The 18,378-nt window shown below is 35.4% G+C and overlaps 1 protein-coding gene and 1 pseudogene across 6 annotated transcripts in view; one reads left to right on the top strand and one right to left on the bottom strand.

Moving 5' to 3' along the window:
- The window catches only part of PPA2 (inorganic pyrophosphatase 2), a 96,209-nt gene that overhangs the window by 16,072 nt on the left and 61,759 nt on the right, over positions 1–18,378 (bottom strand). For all 6 annotated transcript variants that reach the window (XM_081484285.1, XM_081484268.1, XM_081484270.1 and 3 more), the window contains 2 exons: positions 11,755–11,882; positions 9,291–9,376 (listed from right to left, as the gene is read on the bottom strand). In XM_081484285.1, the coding sequence (XP_081340411.1) occupies positions 9,291–9,376; positions 11,755–11,882 (214 nt within the window). The remainder of the gene's footprint in view (positions 1–9,290; positions 9,377–11,754; positions 11,883–18,378) is intronic.
- On the top strand, positions 12,943–16,852 carry LOC145538774 (small ubiquitin-related modifier 2 pseudogene; annotated as a pseudogene).

Raw genomic sequence — 18,378 nt, forward strand, 5'->3', positions numbered from 1 at the left:
CCCTCTAATCCCACCTCAAAAGGAGACAAGGGATCTTCTGATGTAGAATGCTACAGCACTGTAGGAATGTGATTAAGATACCCTAAAAAAAGACCTGTGTGAATATAAATTAGGACGAATGAGAGTCTTGTACATTCCTTCAGGCAAAGTTATAGAGTGTTCCACAGCACTGCACTCTTGAGAACTTGAAAAAAAAAATCAAATGATAGTATACAATTTAAATACTCTTCTGGTATAGGTAAAAGGCTATTCCACTACCCTTCACCTTTACTGAAGAAAAGAAAAACCAAATTTGACCCACAGATTGAGGATCATAAGGAAGAATTTTCCTCTAAGTGAGGTGATAAACACTGTAGAGTCTCAGACAGGTATGAACGACTAAGCTCAGCGTGGTGAGAGGAAACCACATGAACAGCAAGACTGAGCTTCTGTACAAGTAAGGAAGTTCAGCACGGCGCAGACAGCAGCTCTCCCACGATCAGTAAAGGTTCTGTAAGTCCAGAGCCTTCAAACACAATGGGGACCATCCTACTCTCTCCACAAGTATGCCGCCCACGTCTTTCTTTCTTACTTCCTAGATGAAAGCATAGGCATTACTCCCCTCAAACTTTTTAAGTCTGATTTTTTTTAAAAATTTCATCAAAGAAATCAGATTAAAGTGGATACAGAATAAGGTAACAGAGAAAGGAGTTAAAACCAAATTAATTTTTTCAAAATTGAAGAAATAAATGATTAGCAGATCCCTAAAGGATATAATTAATAGATGAAACACACACACACACATACACATACTCACATATAGATGCTCCCCAAGTGGATCTTAGGGATACACATTATCAGATTTATTTTGGCAATGGCTTTGTGAAATATGCTGGGACATATATGATAAAAAGATCTATCTAGCTATTTATCTTTTGAATTACATCTGTCTATAATAAGATACTGGGTACACAGTGATTATGAAAGTGGTCATTTTGCTTCCTATTCAGACTCAATGTGGAATATGTTTTCATTCCTTGAATGAATGTTGATGTTTGATGAAAGCTGGCATTATCATCTTTAAGACTAAACTACTTTGAACTCTCTTCTCCACAGCCCTTGTTTAAGTAAGCTAAAAACTGAAAAAGGTAAGGTCTTATAAGTGAGATGCTTCTCTAAAGAAAATCTAAATTTAAAAAGAAGAAGGCAAAAAAACAGACACTGCAAAGTCTTAAGTGCTACTCCTCTGAAGAAAGCATGGTGTATAATAAATATGCTATACATAAGGTCTTACGTAGATACACATGGCATCCAGTCATATCACTTCATGGCATACACATGGGTAAAATGTGGAAACAGTGCCAGATTTCATTTTCTTGGGCTCCAAAATCAATGCAGACATTGACTGCAGCCACAAAATTAAAAGATGCTTACTCCTTGGAAGAATAGCTATGACCAACCTAGACAGTATATAAAAAAGCAGAGATATCACTTTGCCAACAAAGGTCTGTCTAGTCAAAGCTATGATTTTTCCAGTAGTCATGTGCAGGTGTGCGAGTTAGACCATAAAGAAGGCTGATCACCAAAAAATTGATGCTTTTGAACTGTGGTGTTGGAGAAGACTCTTGAGAGTCCCTTGGACAGAAAGGAGATCAAACCAGTCAATTCTAAAGGAAATCAATCCTGAATATTCACTGGAAAAACTGAAGCTCCAATACTTTGGCCATCTGATGCGAAGAGCTGATTCACTGCAAAAGACCCTGATGCTGGGAAAGATTGAAGGCAAGAGGAGAAGGAGGTGACAGAGAATGAGAGGGTTGGATGGCATCACTGACTCAATGGAAATGAGTCTGAGCAAATTCAGGGAGATAGTGAAGGACAGAGAAGCCTGGCATGCTGCAGTTCATGAGGTCGCAAAGAGTTGGGCACAACTTAGCAACTGAACAAAAGCAACACAAGGTTTTTAACATTATAACTACACCAAAGGGAAACATTCAGTAGGGATTCTGGGAAAATGATGATGAGAGAAAAGGGAGTCTTCTGTAAAAATGGTTGTCAGATAAAATACAGAAAATCCAGTTAAATTCAGATAAACAGCAAATTATTTTTTGTATAAATATGTCCCAAGTATCGCATAAGACATTTAGATTAAAGTGTTAAATTTAGATTTGAGTGGGTATCCTATATTTTTATCTGTTAAATCTGATAACCTATTTCTAAAGTAAACTTCTACTCCCACAACAAAGCAAAACCATCAACAGAAATGTTAGGCAAAAAAAAAATATTCAAGCCAGAACTGTAAATTTTAAAAACTGAGTAAGTTAAAAAATATCCCCAATAAAATATCTCGACAAGTAACCAGCAAAACCTAAGAAAGTCAATAGGCTTTGTCATTTTTCACCCTGGACAAATTATTAGCATGGCTGTTTTAGGAATGAAATGGAAGGTATATACAAATGGACTTAGGAGATTCTTGCATGATATATAACATACAAAAGAGGAGAGATAAGGAGTAACAAAGCCCCTTGTTATTATTGCTGCAATAGTAACCACAACAACAATAGCAACAACAATAATAATAGCATTTTATTGCTACAAATAGTGCCACCTTCCTCACTAACATCCTGCTAGTTAATGAAGAATATAACCTGGCATGCAATATGCTTTCCTCAGGATTTACTTTGGATGTCTGAAGGTGTGATAAAAGGCAAGTTATCAAGAAATATTTTTATTTCCTCTGAACTGGCCCTTATATAAAAATAATTTACACTGATTCATATTTCTTGATTCAAAAAATTATTCTTATACCAACGTGTTTAGGACATTTTTAAATGCTGGGGACACAATACTGAACCATGGAACCTCCCTGGACATTAAAATATTCAGAGTTCTTTCTAGCTATGTCTATGCCCTACAGGAGGAAAAGCAGTATAACCCCTTCAAGGAAAGATGACTAAACTGATGGTGCTTACTATAAATGAGATTAAAAATAAAGACTAGGGGGGACTTCCTTGGCAGTCCAGAGGCTAAGACTCCATGCTTCTTATGCAAGGGCAACATGTTTGACTGCTGGTTGAGAAACTAAGATCCCACAGGCTATGCAGTGCAGCCAAAAATCATCATCATCATCACAAGGAAGAATGTGCTGCTTTCCTTTTAATAGTAAGACATTCAATATTTTGCTCTAAATTTATAATCATTGTATAGCCTTTGCTGACTACATCATTTGCCGACCAAAACAAGCAGACGTACTAGACCAAAAGATCAACAACATCAAAATTTCTGTGCACAACAAACCAAATTTCACTTACAAATAATAAAAATATATATTAACAGATACATAATAAGGAAAAATTGGAGAAGGCAATGGCACCCCACTCCAGTACTCTTGCCTGGAAAATCCCATGGATGGAGGAGCCTGGTAGGCTACAGTCCACGGGGTCGCTGAGAGTCGGACATGACTGAGCGACTTCACTTTCACTTTTCACTTTCATGCACTGGAGAAGGAAATGGCAACCCACTCCAGTATTCTTGCCTGGAGAATCCCAGGGATGGCAGAGCCTGGTGGGCTGCCGTCTATGGGGTCGCACAGAGTCGGACACGACTGAAGTGACTTAGCAGCAGCAATAAGGAAAATTAGTGATTAAATAAAAAGAAACAGAAAGAGAAAGTTACCTGCAGGTAATAAAAAATATCTAAAAGATGAAACTTACAGGACCAGCATTATGGAATTTTAGTAAAGAGAAAATTATTTTCTTCAAGACAATCAAATCAGACAAAGGCCCAGACTGATGTGAATCCCCAAGGACAGTGTCCAAGGTTCAGACTGGTCAAGGCTTTTCTTTCTAAAGCAAAACAGTCAAGGACAAAGGAGAGAGAAAATTTAAAGAGATAAGAATGATGATGATTTGGGACCATAACCTCCAGAGTTCACTGAAGAAAACTAGCATTGATGTAAGTCTACATAAAGGTAAAAGAACTAGAGTTATATATGGACTAAATATATCTTTCTCTGGAAAGGTAGAAAGAAACAGCTTCAAGACTTAAATAATTTGGAACAATATACATATATATGAAAAAACAAATATATATATATGTTGAAAACTTCATATAAATGTTTATATAATTTTTTTCATTCAGTAAGCATGTTCAAACTACCTAGTATGTGCCAAGTCCTATCACTAGGGCTAAAATACAAACTCAATTTAGAGCATAAAAAAAGTAATAAAACACTCTAAGCTCTACCTAGAGGTGTGGAAAGCAGTGATATGAGAACACAGGTGAGGGTACAGTTAATGATGCCCCAAAGAAATGAAACGACTTTGCAGAAGTAATATCTAAACTGTTTTTTTGATGATGGGGCAGGCATTCATGGAGGAAAGATAATGAAAGAGGAGGAAAAGAACATGAGGCTGGAAAAGGAGGTTTAGACACACTGTTTAATACAGAGAAGAGTTGGATTAGATCCTATAATTGAAGAGAGTCACAAGAAGATTTGAAGCATAAAAATGACAATCACATCTGTATTTTTCAAAGATAAATCTAATGGTATGTCTTGTAAAGACCATGTTAAACAGAGTAGCTACAATATAAAACAATTAATGAGTAAAGAAATTAAAGCAGTTTTATAATTAGAAGGGCAGCTGAGAATCAGTCAAAACTTGAAAAATCTGGATCAGAATAATGATCAGTGACATAAACTGGTGAAATGAAGAGTACAGTCCTGATTTCTTAGAATAAGGTAGATATATAAATCATGATTAAAGAGAATCTGAGAAGAGTTGAAGAACAATAAAACCAAATGACAAAAAACTGTATTTTTCCTCCAGAGAATTTCAAGCTTTTTTCAGTAAAAACAGAAATAACTTAATTATCCCTGCTTAAAAAATATGCAGCTTCCAGAGTAAACAGTAAGCTGTGGTGAAAAAGAATAAAAATAACAACAATAAAACTTATTGGGAAAAAGAGAATTAAGTAATTTAGTAAACGCAGGGCTCCTGGAAACAGAAGAGTTACTACTGGACTTAAAACACAACATATATTTTTTGACTTTAAAATATTATCCAACAATCACTCCAACATGTATTTACCGAGTGGCTATTACATGTCAGGCATGTAGAATATAAATATGAATATTTATGAATATAAAGATGAATACAGCATCTTTATTCATCTACGTTTGAGGAAGTTATACTCTAGAGGAGACAAATTCATCAAACAAGCAGTTAATTAATAAACACAGTGATAAGACTACACGGGGGAGGGGCAAGGAATAGCACTTTAGCTAGGTATAATGGCACCTTGGTGAGCACAAGGCTAGGGTGAGGGAAAGTTTCCTAGAGAAAGCGAAGTCAAAACAAAGTCTTACCAGATGAGTAAGTCAGCCAGTTTAAGAAGTGAGAAGAAAATCACGGCAAAGGAGACAAAATGAGAAACGCCCCAGAGATCAATAAAAGCATGGTGTTTGTGAGGGGTGACAGGTAGTTCTAAGTTGCTGGAACATGAAATAAAAAGCAAGAAGTGATAGGAAACGAGGCTGGGTGGCAAAAAGGGGCCAATTGTTTGTTCTTTGAAAAATTTAGATTTTATGGTTCTTAAGCAAAACGGCTCATCAGAAGCCAGGGAGCTTCTAAAACATACTGATACTTAGATCCTTCTCCTCAAAGATCCTAATTCATCAGATTTAAAGAAGAGGACAACAAACTTGAACTTTCTAATGGTTTCCCTAGGTAACTGTGCTGTACTATATACACTGTTTGAGAGAACTACTTGAAAAATACTGCCTTCAGTTCAGACTTAAACCTATTTACATGGAGAGAACAGGTTAAAAAGGAAGGTGGGAAGGTTTGGTAATCAATAACAGGGTATACTAGAAGGAACTGAGAGAGAGAAGCAATTCATAGGTCAAGACAAAGGAAAGAAAAACTTAACTATAAATATATTTTATAGTGACAAAAAATAAAGAAAATATGATAAAAATGAGTTGAAATTCTGAAGATTTTGACTTTAAATTATCTAGATGCATAAAATTTACATCCAGGACTTATAAAAATTTTTAGCTAAAAAAATTAATTTTGCTGTATTCTTTGAAAACAGAGAAAGAATATAGCTATTAAGAGAATATGTTTAAAGTCTGGATTAAATCCATCACATAGAGACCATCAATAGGTCATAATCTCTATGTGACCTCAATTTCCTCATATGTAAAATGGGTACAAAAATTAATGTTCTGGTGAATATTAATTAGATGATACATATAGAGCTTACATAACCTGAAAAATAGCATACAGCTCAATAAATGTCAATTCTTATTGTTAATGTAATCCATATCATTACCTAGGAGGCTAGAGTAAAATGACTTCAGAGCATATAAATAAATTTACTCTCACAGTAAAGACAATTAGAATCAGCATAGAAGGAATGATATCAAGCTATAGAAAAACTAATCAGAGATGTTTGCTAAATGTGCAGCTCAAAAAACCTGGAAACCATATAAGCCCCATCTAAGACTGCAAAAGGTTTTCAGAAGTACCATTAGAAAGGAAATGAAAGCAAACAGCAAGCAAATACCTCTCTGAACAATCAGAAACCCCTCTTTTTAGAGGGTGCGTGTGTGTGTGTGTGCTCAGTCGTATTCGACTCTGCAAACCCACAGACTGTAGGCCGCCAGGCTCCTCTGTCCATGGGCTTCTCCAGGCAAGAATACTGGAATGGATTGCCATTTTCTCCTTCAGGGGATCTTCCCAACCTAGGGATTAAACTCATGTCTCTTGTGTCCCCTGCATTGGCAGGCAGACTCTTTACCACAAGCACCACCTGGGAGCCTATCAGATTAATATATGACTTAGAATATCTGACCAGAAAGAAGAATTCAGCCTATTAGTTACTAGGATAGCAACAGCTAGAAGACATTTAATTTATACCCAGTTTTCTTGTTAATAAACTGCAATGTTTATGTTAGAAACAAATAACTTTTAAAACTATGCTGAAAAAAAAGAGTGTTCTACAAAAGAAAAATGGGAGAAGATGAAGTCCACAGTGTCATGCTAGCCTGCAAGAGAAACAGAATCTGATGACACAGAAGCAACCTAAATATCCATCGCCAGAGGAATGGATAAAGATATGGTACATATACACAATGGAACACTACTCAGCCACAGAAAGGATGAAATAGTGTCATTTGTCATATTACGGATGGACCAATAGAGACTGTCATACTGAGTGGAGTGTCAGACAAGAAGAAATATCATATGATATTCCTTATATATGGAATTTAAAAAATGATAGAATTAAACTTATTTACAAAACAGAAACAGTCACAGATGTAGAAAACAAACTTCTGCTTACCAGCAGGGAAAGCAGGAGTTGAGGGGAGGGAGGGATAAACTGGGAGACTAGAATTGACATATACACACTACTATATATAAAATAGATAACTAGTTAAGGACCTACTGTAAAACATATAGAACTCTTCTCAATACTCTGTAATGACCTATAAGGGAAAACAATCTAAAAAAAGGAAGGGTATAATATATACATACAACTGATATATTCTGATGTATAGCAGAAACTAATGTAATATTGTAAATCATCTATACTCTAATTAAAATTTTTAAAAAAGAGAGCAATAGAATCTGAAGCTACAATGCCCAAGCATTTACAAGGTAAGCCTCTGAACTTGGATAAAACATTCCCTGAGACTGACTAATTCTTTATCCCATATTACTTTGGTCTAATGATTTCTTTTTTAATGATTTCTCTCTTGATTCCCAGACTCTGGGCTCCAAGAGCACAAGGACTATATTCACTGTACTCACAGCAGTAATCCTACTATCAGCACAGTACCTGGCAGGAGATCCTCAATCAGTCCTTACTGAAAGACTCAATGGCTTCCCATTTTCTCCTGATTTAGAGAGGACAATGAACTTGGGTAGGATTTTGCTTGCCAGAAAGACTGTATATTTGCTTGTTAGTTAGGCTTACCAAGAGTCAGTTGTTTTCATGTTCAAACCTTTTATGTCAGTGGCCTTTGTTATTATAATTTCATAATTTAAGCTATATGAATACTCACTGATGAAGGGAATGTGGAAACAGAATTATTTCTATGGACATCAAGTGGGCTCTAAAACTACTGAGGCTGTAAACACTATCGAGCCTCTGCTGTTGGTGTTTACTCACTAAGTCATGTCCGACTCTTTGTGACCCCATGGACTGTAGCCCACCAGACTCCTCTGTCCATGGGACTTTTCCGGGCAAGAATACTGGAGTGGGTTGCCATTTCCTTCTCCAGGGGATCTTCCTGACACAGAGACTGAATTCACATCTTGTGCATTGCCAGGCGGTTCTTTACCACTGAGTCACTATAAAAACTTGGGCGTTAAATTAGGTGTGGGTAAGACAACCCAGCTATAAGGGCTTCCCTCATAGCTCAGTCAGTAAAGAATCTGCCTGAAATGAAGGAGACCTGGGTTCAATTCCTGGGTCGGGAAGATCCCCTGGAGAAGGAAATGGCAATCCACTCCAGTATTCTTGTCTGGAAAATCCCATGGATAGAGGAGCCTGGTGGGCTACAGTCCATGGGGTTGCAAGAGTTGAACACAACTTAGCAACTAAACCATCACCAAGACAAGCATAAAAGGTTAGATAAAAAGAATCCTAAAAATTTACAAAGGCTCTTAAGTATAAGGAGTATAAAGATTGCAGGATCTGATCTTTATTCTCTATTATATAGTCTATTATATTATTCTATTAGTCTACGTGGAATCTCTACAGAAAAAGTCTTAGCCTTATATCCACAGATTGATAAATAAACATATATTTAAATTTTTTAAAGTAAAATAAAATGTTTGAGTTATACATCTTACGTTTGTTTGATTCCCCTTAATTAATTAGCTGGTGACCCAGATCATGTTGAATAAGAAGGCTTTTTTTACTCTTACCAAGAAATGATGATACATACAACATAAATTAAATAATCATATGTCTGCATGTTGAAAAATCACTGTTTTTTCCTCCACCTTTGCATATATCACAATTCATTGTAAGTAAATGCTTGTTTACTTGGCAATATTCCCTACTAAACTATAAATCCCCTGGGAAAAGTGATCATGTCAATTTCTAATTTCATAGTGCCCAGTACTTGGTAATACTTTCCAAATAGGTGCTCTTTAAACATTTTTTAAATGAAAAAAAAAAAATTGCAATTCTGTTTAAAAGAAACAAACAAACAAAAGATCTGAGTAGTATCATATGGCTCTTTAGTACCACTTAATAATAAAAATTAACACTACATAGAAAAGACAAATTCTTACCAATTTATAGCCCCGCCATCACACTTGTCCATAAGCAAGGCTTTCCAACATTCATGAGCAGATTTAATGACTTCAAGAGCAAAAGCCTGGTTAGAAACCAAAAAAAGATATAGCAATCACATCATTATACTATTAATAACTTGGAACTAGTCATAGTATGACAGTCAATTATTAAGAATATGAGCTCTGGAGCCAGACAAACCTAAGTATAAGTTCTCACATCCTTCTTTACCAGCTGTGTGACTCGGTGCAGATAATTCAATCTCTTTGTCCTAATTTCTTCTTAAGATGGAATGTAATAAAATCATCTGAATCAGGAGCTGGCACACTTGGGCCTTTGAGTCAAACCCAGCCTGCCACATGTTTTTGTAAATAAAGTTTTATTCAGCACAGTCATGTCCATCCATGCATTTGTGCACAGCTTCTGACTGCATTAGTGCTACAATGGAAGAGTTGAGTAGTTGTGACAGAGAACATATGGCCTGCAGGTCTAAAATATTTACTATCTGCTCTTACAGAAAAAGAAAAAGTTGCCAACCCCTGATTTAAATCATAGAGTTGATGAAAGAATAAATAAGATGGTTGTATGTAAACCAGTTAGCCTACTCTCTGGATTGTAAATAAGCACAAACTTAATAATTTCATCATCAATAATGCTGTAAGTAGTTTAAATGAATAATCATTTTAGACTATCCACTGTCTGAAGGTAATAAACGCCAACATTTTAAAAATCTTTTTCTTAGCGTGAATTCATATAGTATCTAAAAATGAAAACTCAACAATAGACACATACCTAGTAAGACCATTTAAGGAAAACTTGCTTTATTTTTTCAAAGAAAATTTTTATTTTTTCCCCCAAAATGTTGCTAAATTTCCTTAAAGCAGAGTTCTTATGTACTAAGTCATACTAGCTCCTCTCTTTTTCAGTGACAACTAAACACATTATGATATGAAGAAAATGATGGCAAATGTACTTCTGAAGAGAAAACGTTCCCTCAGGTCTGCTGTTGCCTGAGATGAAGGAGACGGCTTAATGCTTGGTGAGGTGGTATAAGGGAGACTCCTAAGGTATGGGACAAAAAGTCAATTCATTATTTGGAAAATACATGGAAAGATTTTTAACCATATTATTCAGATAATTTTGATTATTAAAACAGATTCCAGTACTTGCTTTAAGCAGTCGGCGTGAAAAAAAATAAAATCTAGATTACAGCCTAGAGCCATCTTTTCAACCATGTTGAAGAGATATAATTCAATTTTCCTGGGTTAAGCTCAATATATTAAACAGCAGTGATAAAAAGTAATGCATAAAATGATTTTTCTGAAGGGATGCATAAATGACCCAGTCTTCTTCATTCAGAAAAAAATTAATGTTTGTCGAAATCAAACCCCCAAAATTCCCAAACTACCTCATTCTTTTATAAATTCATGAAATGACTTGGTAGTCAACCCCAAAGCAATAAGGGGCCACAAAGGTACACGTAGGTTTGAAATGTGTATTGTTTCAAACATAAAATACAACATACATTTTAGAGGAAAAAGAAAAAAATAATTTATTTTATAAATTTTTAGTATTTAATTTTTATGTGAGAGATCACAGCCTAGTAGTTTTATATCCATATTTAATATATCCTAGACAAAGCCCTCAAGATCTTAAGGGTTAATATACCTTTTAAAAACACTGGGTTCAGCAATAAGCTCTTGTATAACAAAATACTTACTGTAATTTTGAAGTTTTTATGACTATGGCTTACTTTACTTACAAAACATTCTGTATTTATTAGTATCCACTTAAAGGCTGGTCTATAATGTGAAACTTATATAGTGGCAATACATTTAAAAGTAGTAAAAATAAATAAATAAATAAAAGAAGTAGTATAATAGTTTTAGACTTTAATTCTGGTCCATTTTCTCCATTTGTGTCATGTTAGAGCCACTTTTTGGTAACTTTGTGGTTTTCTAATATAAAAACTCTCTTGACAGTAAGACAATTCAAATGCTTTCTTAATTGTTAAGTAGCTGAATTCAGTCATGACAGAATGAACACTTAGGAGGGAAGCCCCTTTGGGTCTGCATTAATGGTAAGTAACTCCCTCCTTTCCAGAACAGTAAAATGAAAGATTTTTCTTCATTTACAATTTACAGAGTTAGACTGATCATGGAAATCTTTTATTTTCTGAGATGAAGGAGATATTGATAGATAAATGGATGGATACAGGTATTTATCAGCCTTACTGATTTACTTAGAGCTCCTAAACCTTTTTAAAAAATAAAAATAAAATAATGTCCTTAAACATGAAAGTCAGTAAACAGTTCTTTTATTATCATACTATCCACAAATATTCACAGAAGAAATCCCCCAAAGTGAAAGAAATGTGGCACAGGTATCACAGGCACATTTTAAAATAAAATGATCAAAATAAATAAATAAATAAATAAATAAAATAAAGATTATCAACTTCACCTTGTTCTTGAATTCTCCATTAAAAGCAAACTGGTTTTCCGGTTTTCCCTCTGGTATCTTATAAAATCTAAACCAATTAAGTGTAGCTTCCAAGTAACCAGGTTTGTACTTCTTAACATCCTCAATATCTGCAAGTGAAGAAACAAAAATACTTTTCATTAAAAATCGAAATCCACTCCTTTAAGTGGTAGAGCATTGGACTGAGGGAGTTAGCCTGACTCTGCTGCTCACTAGCAGCATAATCACCAACATGTATCATATCACCTCTGAACTTCTGTTTTATTCATATGTAAACTATCACAACTTTATTGTACAAACATTTCTTGAGCACCTTCAGATACCATGTTAGGTATAGGGGATAAGTTGGTGAAGGCAACAAAGATCTTTTCCTCAAGGAGATCAAAGTTTTAATTTAAAAAAAACAAATAACAGGCAGATAAACAGCAAATTGCATTAAAGTGATAGGACAGCTGTCATTCTGAAGACAATGCAGGGTTTAGAGTAGGAAGAGTTACAGCATCAGGATCTGTATTCTGTATGTACTAAGCTAAAGGACACCGAAGGTATACTGGAGAGGGCATATCCATAATAGAAAACACGACAGCTGCATGAGAGGGTTTCATGGACTCCTGCATCAAATATTTAGTAAGCTTCTCATTATATATCAGACACTGTTGTAAGCCATGAAACAGAGCAGTAATCAGAAACAAGTCCTTGCCACGAGATTACATAGAAGGAAGAGACAGATAACAAATAAAGAAACAAATACAAAATTTAAGGGGTGAAAAGTCTGATGAAGAAAAATAAACCAGAGTAAGAAAGACAGAGAATGTGGTCAGGGCAATTTTAAACAGAATGATACATGAATGGTTCAGAGTTTTTCATTTCAAATTAATAATGATTTATAGGGTTTATCTTCAAGTTCTATTACTATGTAAACAACTTAACCATTACATTTTGAGGACATTCATTTAAATATTAATATAATTGGAAATATTACTGCATTAGTAGTAGACCCTCCTCCCCCAAAAGAGGCCCCCAAGAAATGTATCGTTTCCAAAGATATAAGTTCAAAAAGCATGAGAGGCATATGCCCTCTCCCTCCTCCAGCGCTCCTTCTGTGCTTGTTCTGTGTGGACCTGGTACCTCTCTTGTGAGGCGGGGCTGAGGATGCTCCCGGCGCTTGCCATGGAGGACGAAAAACCCCAAGCATGAGTCAAGACTGAGAACAACGATTATATTAATTTGAAATTGGTGGGGCAGGTTGGTTCTGTGGTGCAGTTTAAAATTAAGAGGCATACACCACTTAGTAAACTAATGAAAGCCTATTGTGAACGACAGGGTTTGTCAAGGAGACAGATCAGATCCTGATTTAATGGGCATCCAACCAAGGAGATAGACAAACCTGCACAGTTGGAGATGGAAGATGCAGATACAATTGATGCATTTCAGCAGCAGACAGGAGGTATCTATCTACTAAAAAGGGAACTTTATACTTTACTGCTGGTAGCTCAGCTGGTAAAGAATCACGTGCAATGCAAGAGACCCCGTTTCTATTCCTGGGTCAGGAAGATCCTCTAGAGAAGGGATAGACTACCCACTCCAGTATTCATGGGCTTCTCTGGTGGTTCAGCTGGTAAAGAATCCACCTGCAATGCAGGAGACTTGGGTTCGATCCCTGGGTTGGGAATATCTCCTGGAGAACGGAAAGGCCACCCACTACAGTATTCTGGCCTGGAGAATTCCATGGCAGTCCATGGGTTCACAAAGAGTAGGACAGGACTGAGCAACTGACTTTCACACTTTACTGCAGAATTCTGTTCCTCCAGATCAAGACATTTTCAACTAGAAAACTGCAATTTGGTTCCACCACATTCTGACTACTACAATATAGTTTCTCTATTCTTTCATTTTCCCCTTCCCCATTCCTTTATTGTACATGAAGCAACCGGTGTACGTGCACAATTATATTGCATTTTTTTTAACTGAATGGCCAATGGTATGTTTTGATTGACATCAAATGTAGATGGGATGGGGAAAAAAATCAATTCTGTGAAAATACCCCTTTTTCTCCATTAGTGGCATGCTCATCAGCTCTTATTTTTATATTCCATAAGTTATTTTGCTCTGTTTAACAAAAAAAGAACAGCATAAAAATTCTTGCATACCCTGGGGAAAAAAAGTATGAGAAATATCTAGATAAAACTGGAAGTCTTTACCTCCACTAGAGTGTGGCTTAACATAAATTTAGCATAGTCCTTTATTCACAATATGTTATGGCAAATGACACACTAATAGCACTTGAAAAAATAGAAAGCTATAACTAAAACCAGGAGATGACACCATGCATAGGGATAATTTAACGATCACTCAGTTTCAGATCTGCTCATCCAAGCCTTGTGGGAACCCCCACTCACTAGGCATGACGGAAAAAGGTATGGGTTGAAGAGACAGAAATTATCCTTTTCCTTTTTATGCTTGCCTTGTACCTTTATGTAAAAATTGAGCAAGAGTGACATGTCTCTAAAGGCCAGATGTTTCACATAAATGAAATACGTGTAGTAAGGCAGAAACCATAGGAATGGCAGAGACTATGGCAAACGACTGAGTATGCTGCCTAAAGGCACTCAAATTTAAAATTCTAAAATATGTCAATGGGCCACATTATCTAAAATAATTCTGGAGCAAACTGCAGAAATGCTACAACTAACTAAGAGAAAAAAGAATCTCTTGAAACTGAACACAGACTACACCAGCTCTATTAATCAGAATGAGTACATATTAATTGACAGAAGATGTTTAAAACAGTAAATTTCAAAGATTAAGATCACATTGTTTTAGTATTGTACATTGTATACTAGGTCAAAGAGTTCTTTGTTATGCCCCCAACAGAACATTCAATAGATTTCACCTAATTAAATTCTGATTTTTTTTCCCTTTATCTTGTAAAAAAGTTTCCTGCCAAAGTAAGTGTGTATTGACCATTTTCCTACATTCTATCTCCATTTCTACAAAAAAAAAAAAAAAAATCTCTGTAAATTAACTGAGTTCCTCCAAATCACTGTTTTCTTACTGGCAGGAAAAAAATATCTTTTAGTCTATGGAAGGTGAGCAACCAGAAATGCACTTTGATCAATGTCCAAAATGAATCATTTTCTATTACTTAAATCTGATTTATGGTATCATTATACCTTACCCAATCTGCCATTTTTTGTCCCACTGCATAAACCTTTTTTTTTTTGATAACTGCATTTTAACACACTGACTTCAAATAAGAAAGGAAAAGTTAAGTTATTCAGTATCCATCTCAGTTTGCAAGGTTTTTCCCTTCAGAAGTTATAAAGGGGATCTGTTAAGAAACGCCATCAATAACAAAAAACCTTAACATTTAATAATGCCAATAAGAAGTATAACTCTCCAAATATAAGTCAAACTTTTCCATTCTCAATTAATTATACCCTGGAGGAAAAACAGCTGCATTTTCAAAAAAACCAAACATTTAAAATAAGTAATTTAAACATTTTAAAACCTCAATAGCAAATGCCTCCAGCCAAGACTTTACATACAATACTAAGTCAGTTCAGTGAATTACTCTTCCAAAAATATGAAAAATTCCACCCAAGTCTATAAACTGATTTACAGTTCCTTAAAGATTTTTATATAAATAACCTCACTTGTTCCTCATAAAACTCCTGAGAGTTGTGAAGAGTAAGTAAATTTGCATTAAACATAAGAAAACTACATCTAAGAAAATGTAAAATTTGGGTAAAATGCTTCCAACTCATTCATGGTAGAACTAGTACTATACAAATACAAGTCCTCTAATTCCACGAATCCTAGCTTTTCTTCTATATTGCACATTAATAATCTGTCACAGGTTTATTTATATTATTTTTAAGTATAGATGTATTTTTATTTTGGTTTTATTATGGCAAAATATCCATAACATAAAATTTACCATTTTTAAGTGTTTGTTTCAGTGGCATTAAGTACATCCACAGTGTTGCACAACCATCACTATCGGCCACCTTCAGAATTTTTTACAATATATGTTCATTATAAGAAAAGCAGCAATTCTCTACTGGTCATCTACTTCCACTCTTGGAATTAATTTCATATGAAAGTTTCTATTATAAATAATTATATAATTTATTTTCAAGATGAACTAATCCAAAAATTAAAGAATACTCTAGAAGTGCTCCTTTATATAATCAAGCTAAGCTTATTTCAGTTCTCTTTTTAACTACAAATCAAACTCTTTTAATTGAGATCTACTCAATCAATTCCCTGGACGATTAACAAAGACTCTCTACTTCTGTAGCATATTCTGCCTGATGCGGACAGTAGTCTGTCTGCTGAGTCTAGCAGACAACCCTAGAATGAAGCCTGCACTTTGCTCCCATGAATTAAATTTTAGCTTTGCCAAGCATCAGGTGTATTTACTTCCAAATATTCATGCCAACGATGTCTATTGTTATAATTATGAAATTTAATGAAATGTTATATAAGGCAGTGACTTTATCAGTACAAAAATGAGATTTTGTTTCTATAAAATTACTGTGAATGTTTTTGAAAGAAATCAATAAAAGAGACTGTTAAAAACATCTGCTGTCAAAGTAGGCCTGGGTAAGTTAAAGATGAGACAAAGACGCAAAAATCTAAATTATGTATGTCAGTCACTCTGCAAATGAGGTGGGGAAAGGATTTTAGATATGAGAGGTCAAGGACAGCTTCTAACAAAAAGTATTTTAGTACATTCTTAGATGAAGTGTGGTGGCAACTCATTCAAACATCCAGAAAAGGAGTCCTGGGAGGAAGACTAGGTGCCAATATTCTGAGGTATGAGTGTGCACTGAATGCTTGAAGAAGACAGTAAGAAAGCCCTGTATTTGGTGCAGAGTTAAGTAAGAGTGTTAGGAGATGAGATGAGAGAAGCAGTAATGTAGGACTCCAGGGGTCACACTATGGACCTGACTTTGGGATGATACACCATACAGGATTCTGGGCAGAGGAGTACGTGTTTTCAGGAAGAATTCTAATTGTCTTTTAGGGAAAAGATTGTGGAGAGGAAGAAGGGGAAGCAGGAAATCCAACATGAGGCTACTGAGTGTGCATGTAGGTGAAATATGATGAGGGAGGGCTTTGATAATTGTAACTGTAGGAAGGTGGTGACAAATGGTCAGTTTGGGGTTAATTTTAGAAAGCAGAACTGAGATGAATCACCAATGAAAGAAAAAACAAAAAATAACAAAACCCAGTAAAAATCAGACTTACATAATATCTAAAGAATCAAAGAGCTAAAATGGACTAGTCTGTAACATTAAGTAGCAATTCAAATTATAATACAACTAAAAGCAGTCACCTAAATAGGTATCACCCTGTTTTTAAAAATTTTCATAATAGGTGTCTTAAGTTCTGACAAATAGTGTACAGCCATGATTTATACTATAAACAAGCTGTTTCCCAATTTGAAAGTTTAATTAGAAAAGATTATATGGAATCTCCCTAATGGAATTTTTATATTAAAACTAAAAATATATGATTAACACCACCCTTATGGCAGAAAGTGACGAAGAACTAAAGAGCCTCTTGATGAAAGTGAAAGAGGAGAGTGAAAAAGTTGGCTTAAAGCTCAACGTTCAGAAAACTAAGATCATGGCATCTGGTCCCATCACTTTATGGCAAATAGATGGGGAAACAAGGGAAACACTGAGAGACTTTATTTTGGGGGGCTCCAAAATCACCACGGATGGTGACTGCAGCCATGAAATTAAAAGACACTTGGCTCCTTGGAAGAAAAGCTAGGACCAACCGAGACAGCATATTAACAAGCAGAGACATTCCTTCACCAACAAAGGTCTGTCTAGTCAAAGCTATGGTTTTTCCAGTAGTCTTGTATGGATGTGACAGCTGGACTATAAAGAAAGCTGGGAGCCAAAGAATTGATGCTTTTGAACTGTGGTGCTGGAGAAGGCTCTTAGAGAGCCCTTTGAACTGCAAGGAGATCCAACCAGTCAATCCTACAGGAAATCAGTCCTGAACGTTCACTGGAAGGACTGATACTGAAGCTGAAACTCCAATACTTTGGCCACCTGATGCAAAGAACCAACTCATTGGAAAAGACCCTGATGCTGGAAAAGACTGAAGGTGGGAGGAGAAGGGGACAACTGATGATGAGATGGTTGGATGGTATCACCAATGCGATGGACATGAGTTTGAGTAGGCTCCGGGAGTTGGTGATGGATAGGGAAGCCTGGCATGCTGCAGTCCATGGGGTCACAAAGAGTCAGACACGACTGAACTGAACTGATAGCTCTATATAAATTGATTGGAAATTTTGTAAATTTCTTTATTAAATGCTAGGTAAAAAGCGAAATAGAAATAATGATGCAAACTAACAAATTTTTAAGTTCAATTTGGTTTTTTAAAATCCAGAATTTTTCATTTTAATTTGGTTTGTCTTAACTACTTTTGATTTAGAAATTTATTAAAGCAAAGAAATTAAGCTAAAATATCTGTTAAAACCTACCACTTTTATTTCTATAGACATGAGAGGATCATAATACTTTTCACTTTTTAAAAGCAATCTTTATGACTTTATCTTATCCTTTATTTAGGGATATT

This window comes from Giraffa tippelskirchi, chromosome 1 (assembly GCF_054371585.1).
Source record: "Giraffa tippelskirchi isolate mGirTip1 chromosome 1, T2T-mGirTip1v1.2.pri, whole genome shotgun sequence".
NCBI lineage: Eukaryota > Metazoa > Chordata > Mammalia > Artiodactyla > Giraffidae > Giraffa > Giraffa tippelskirchi.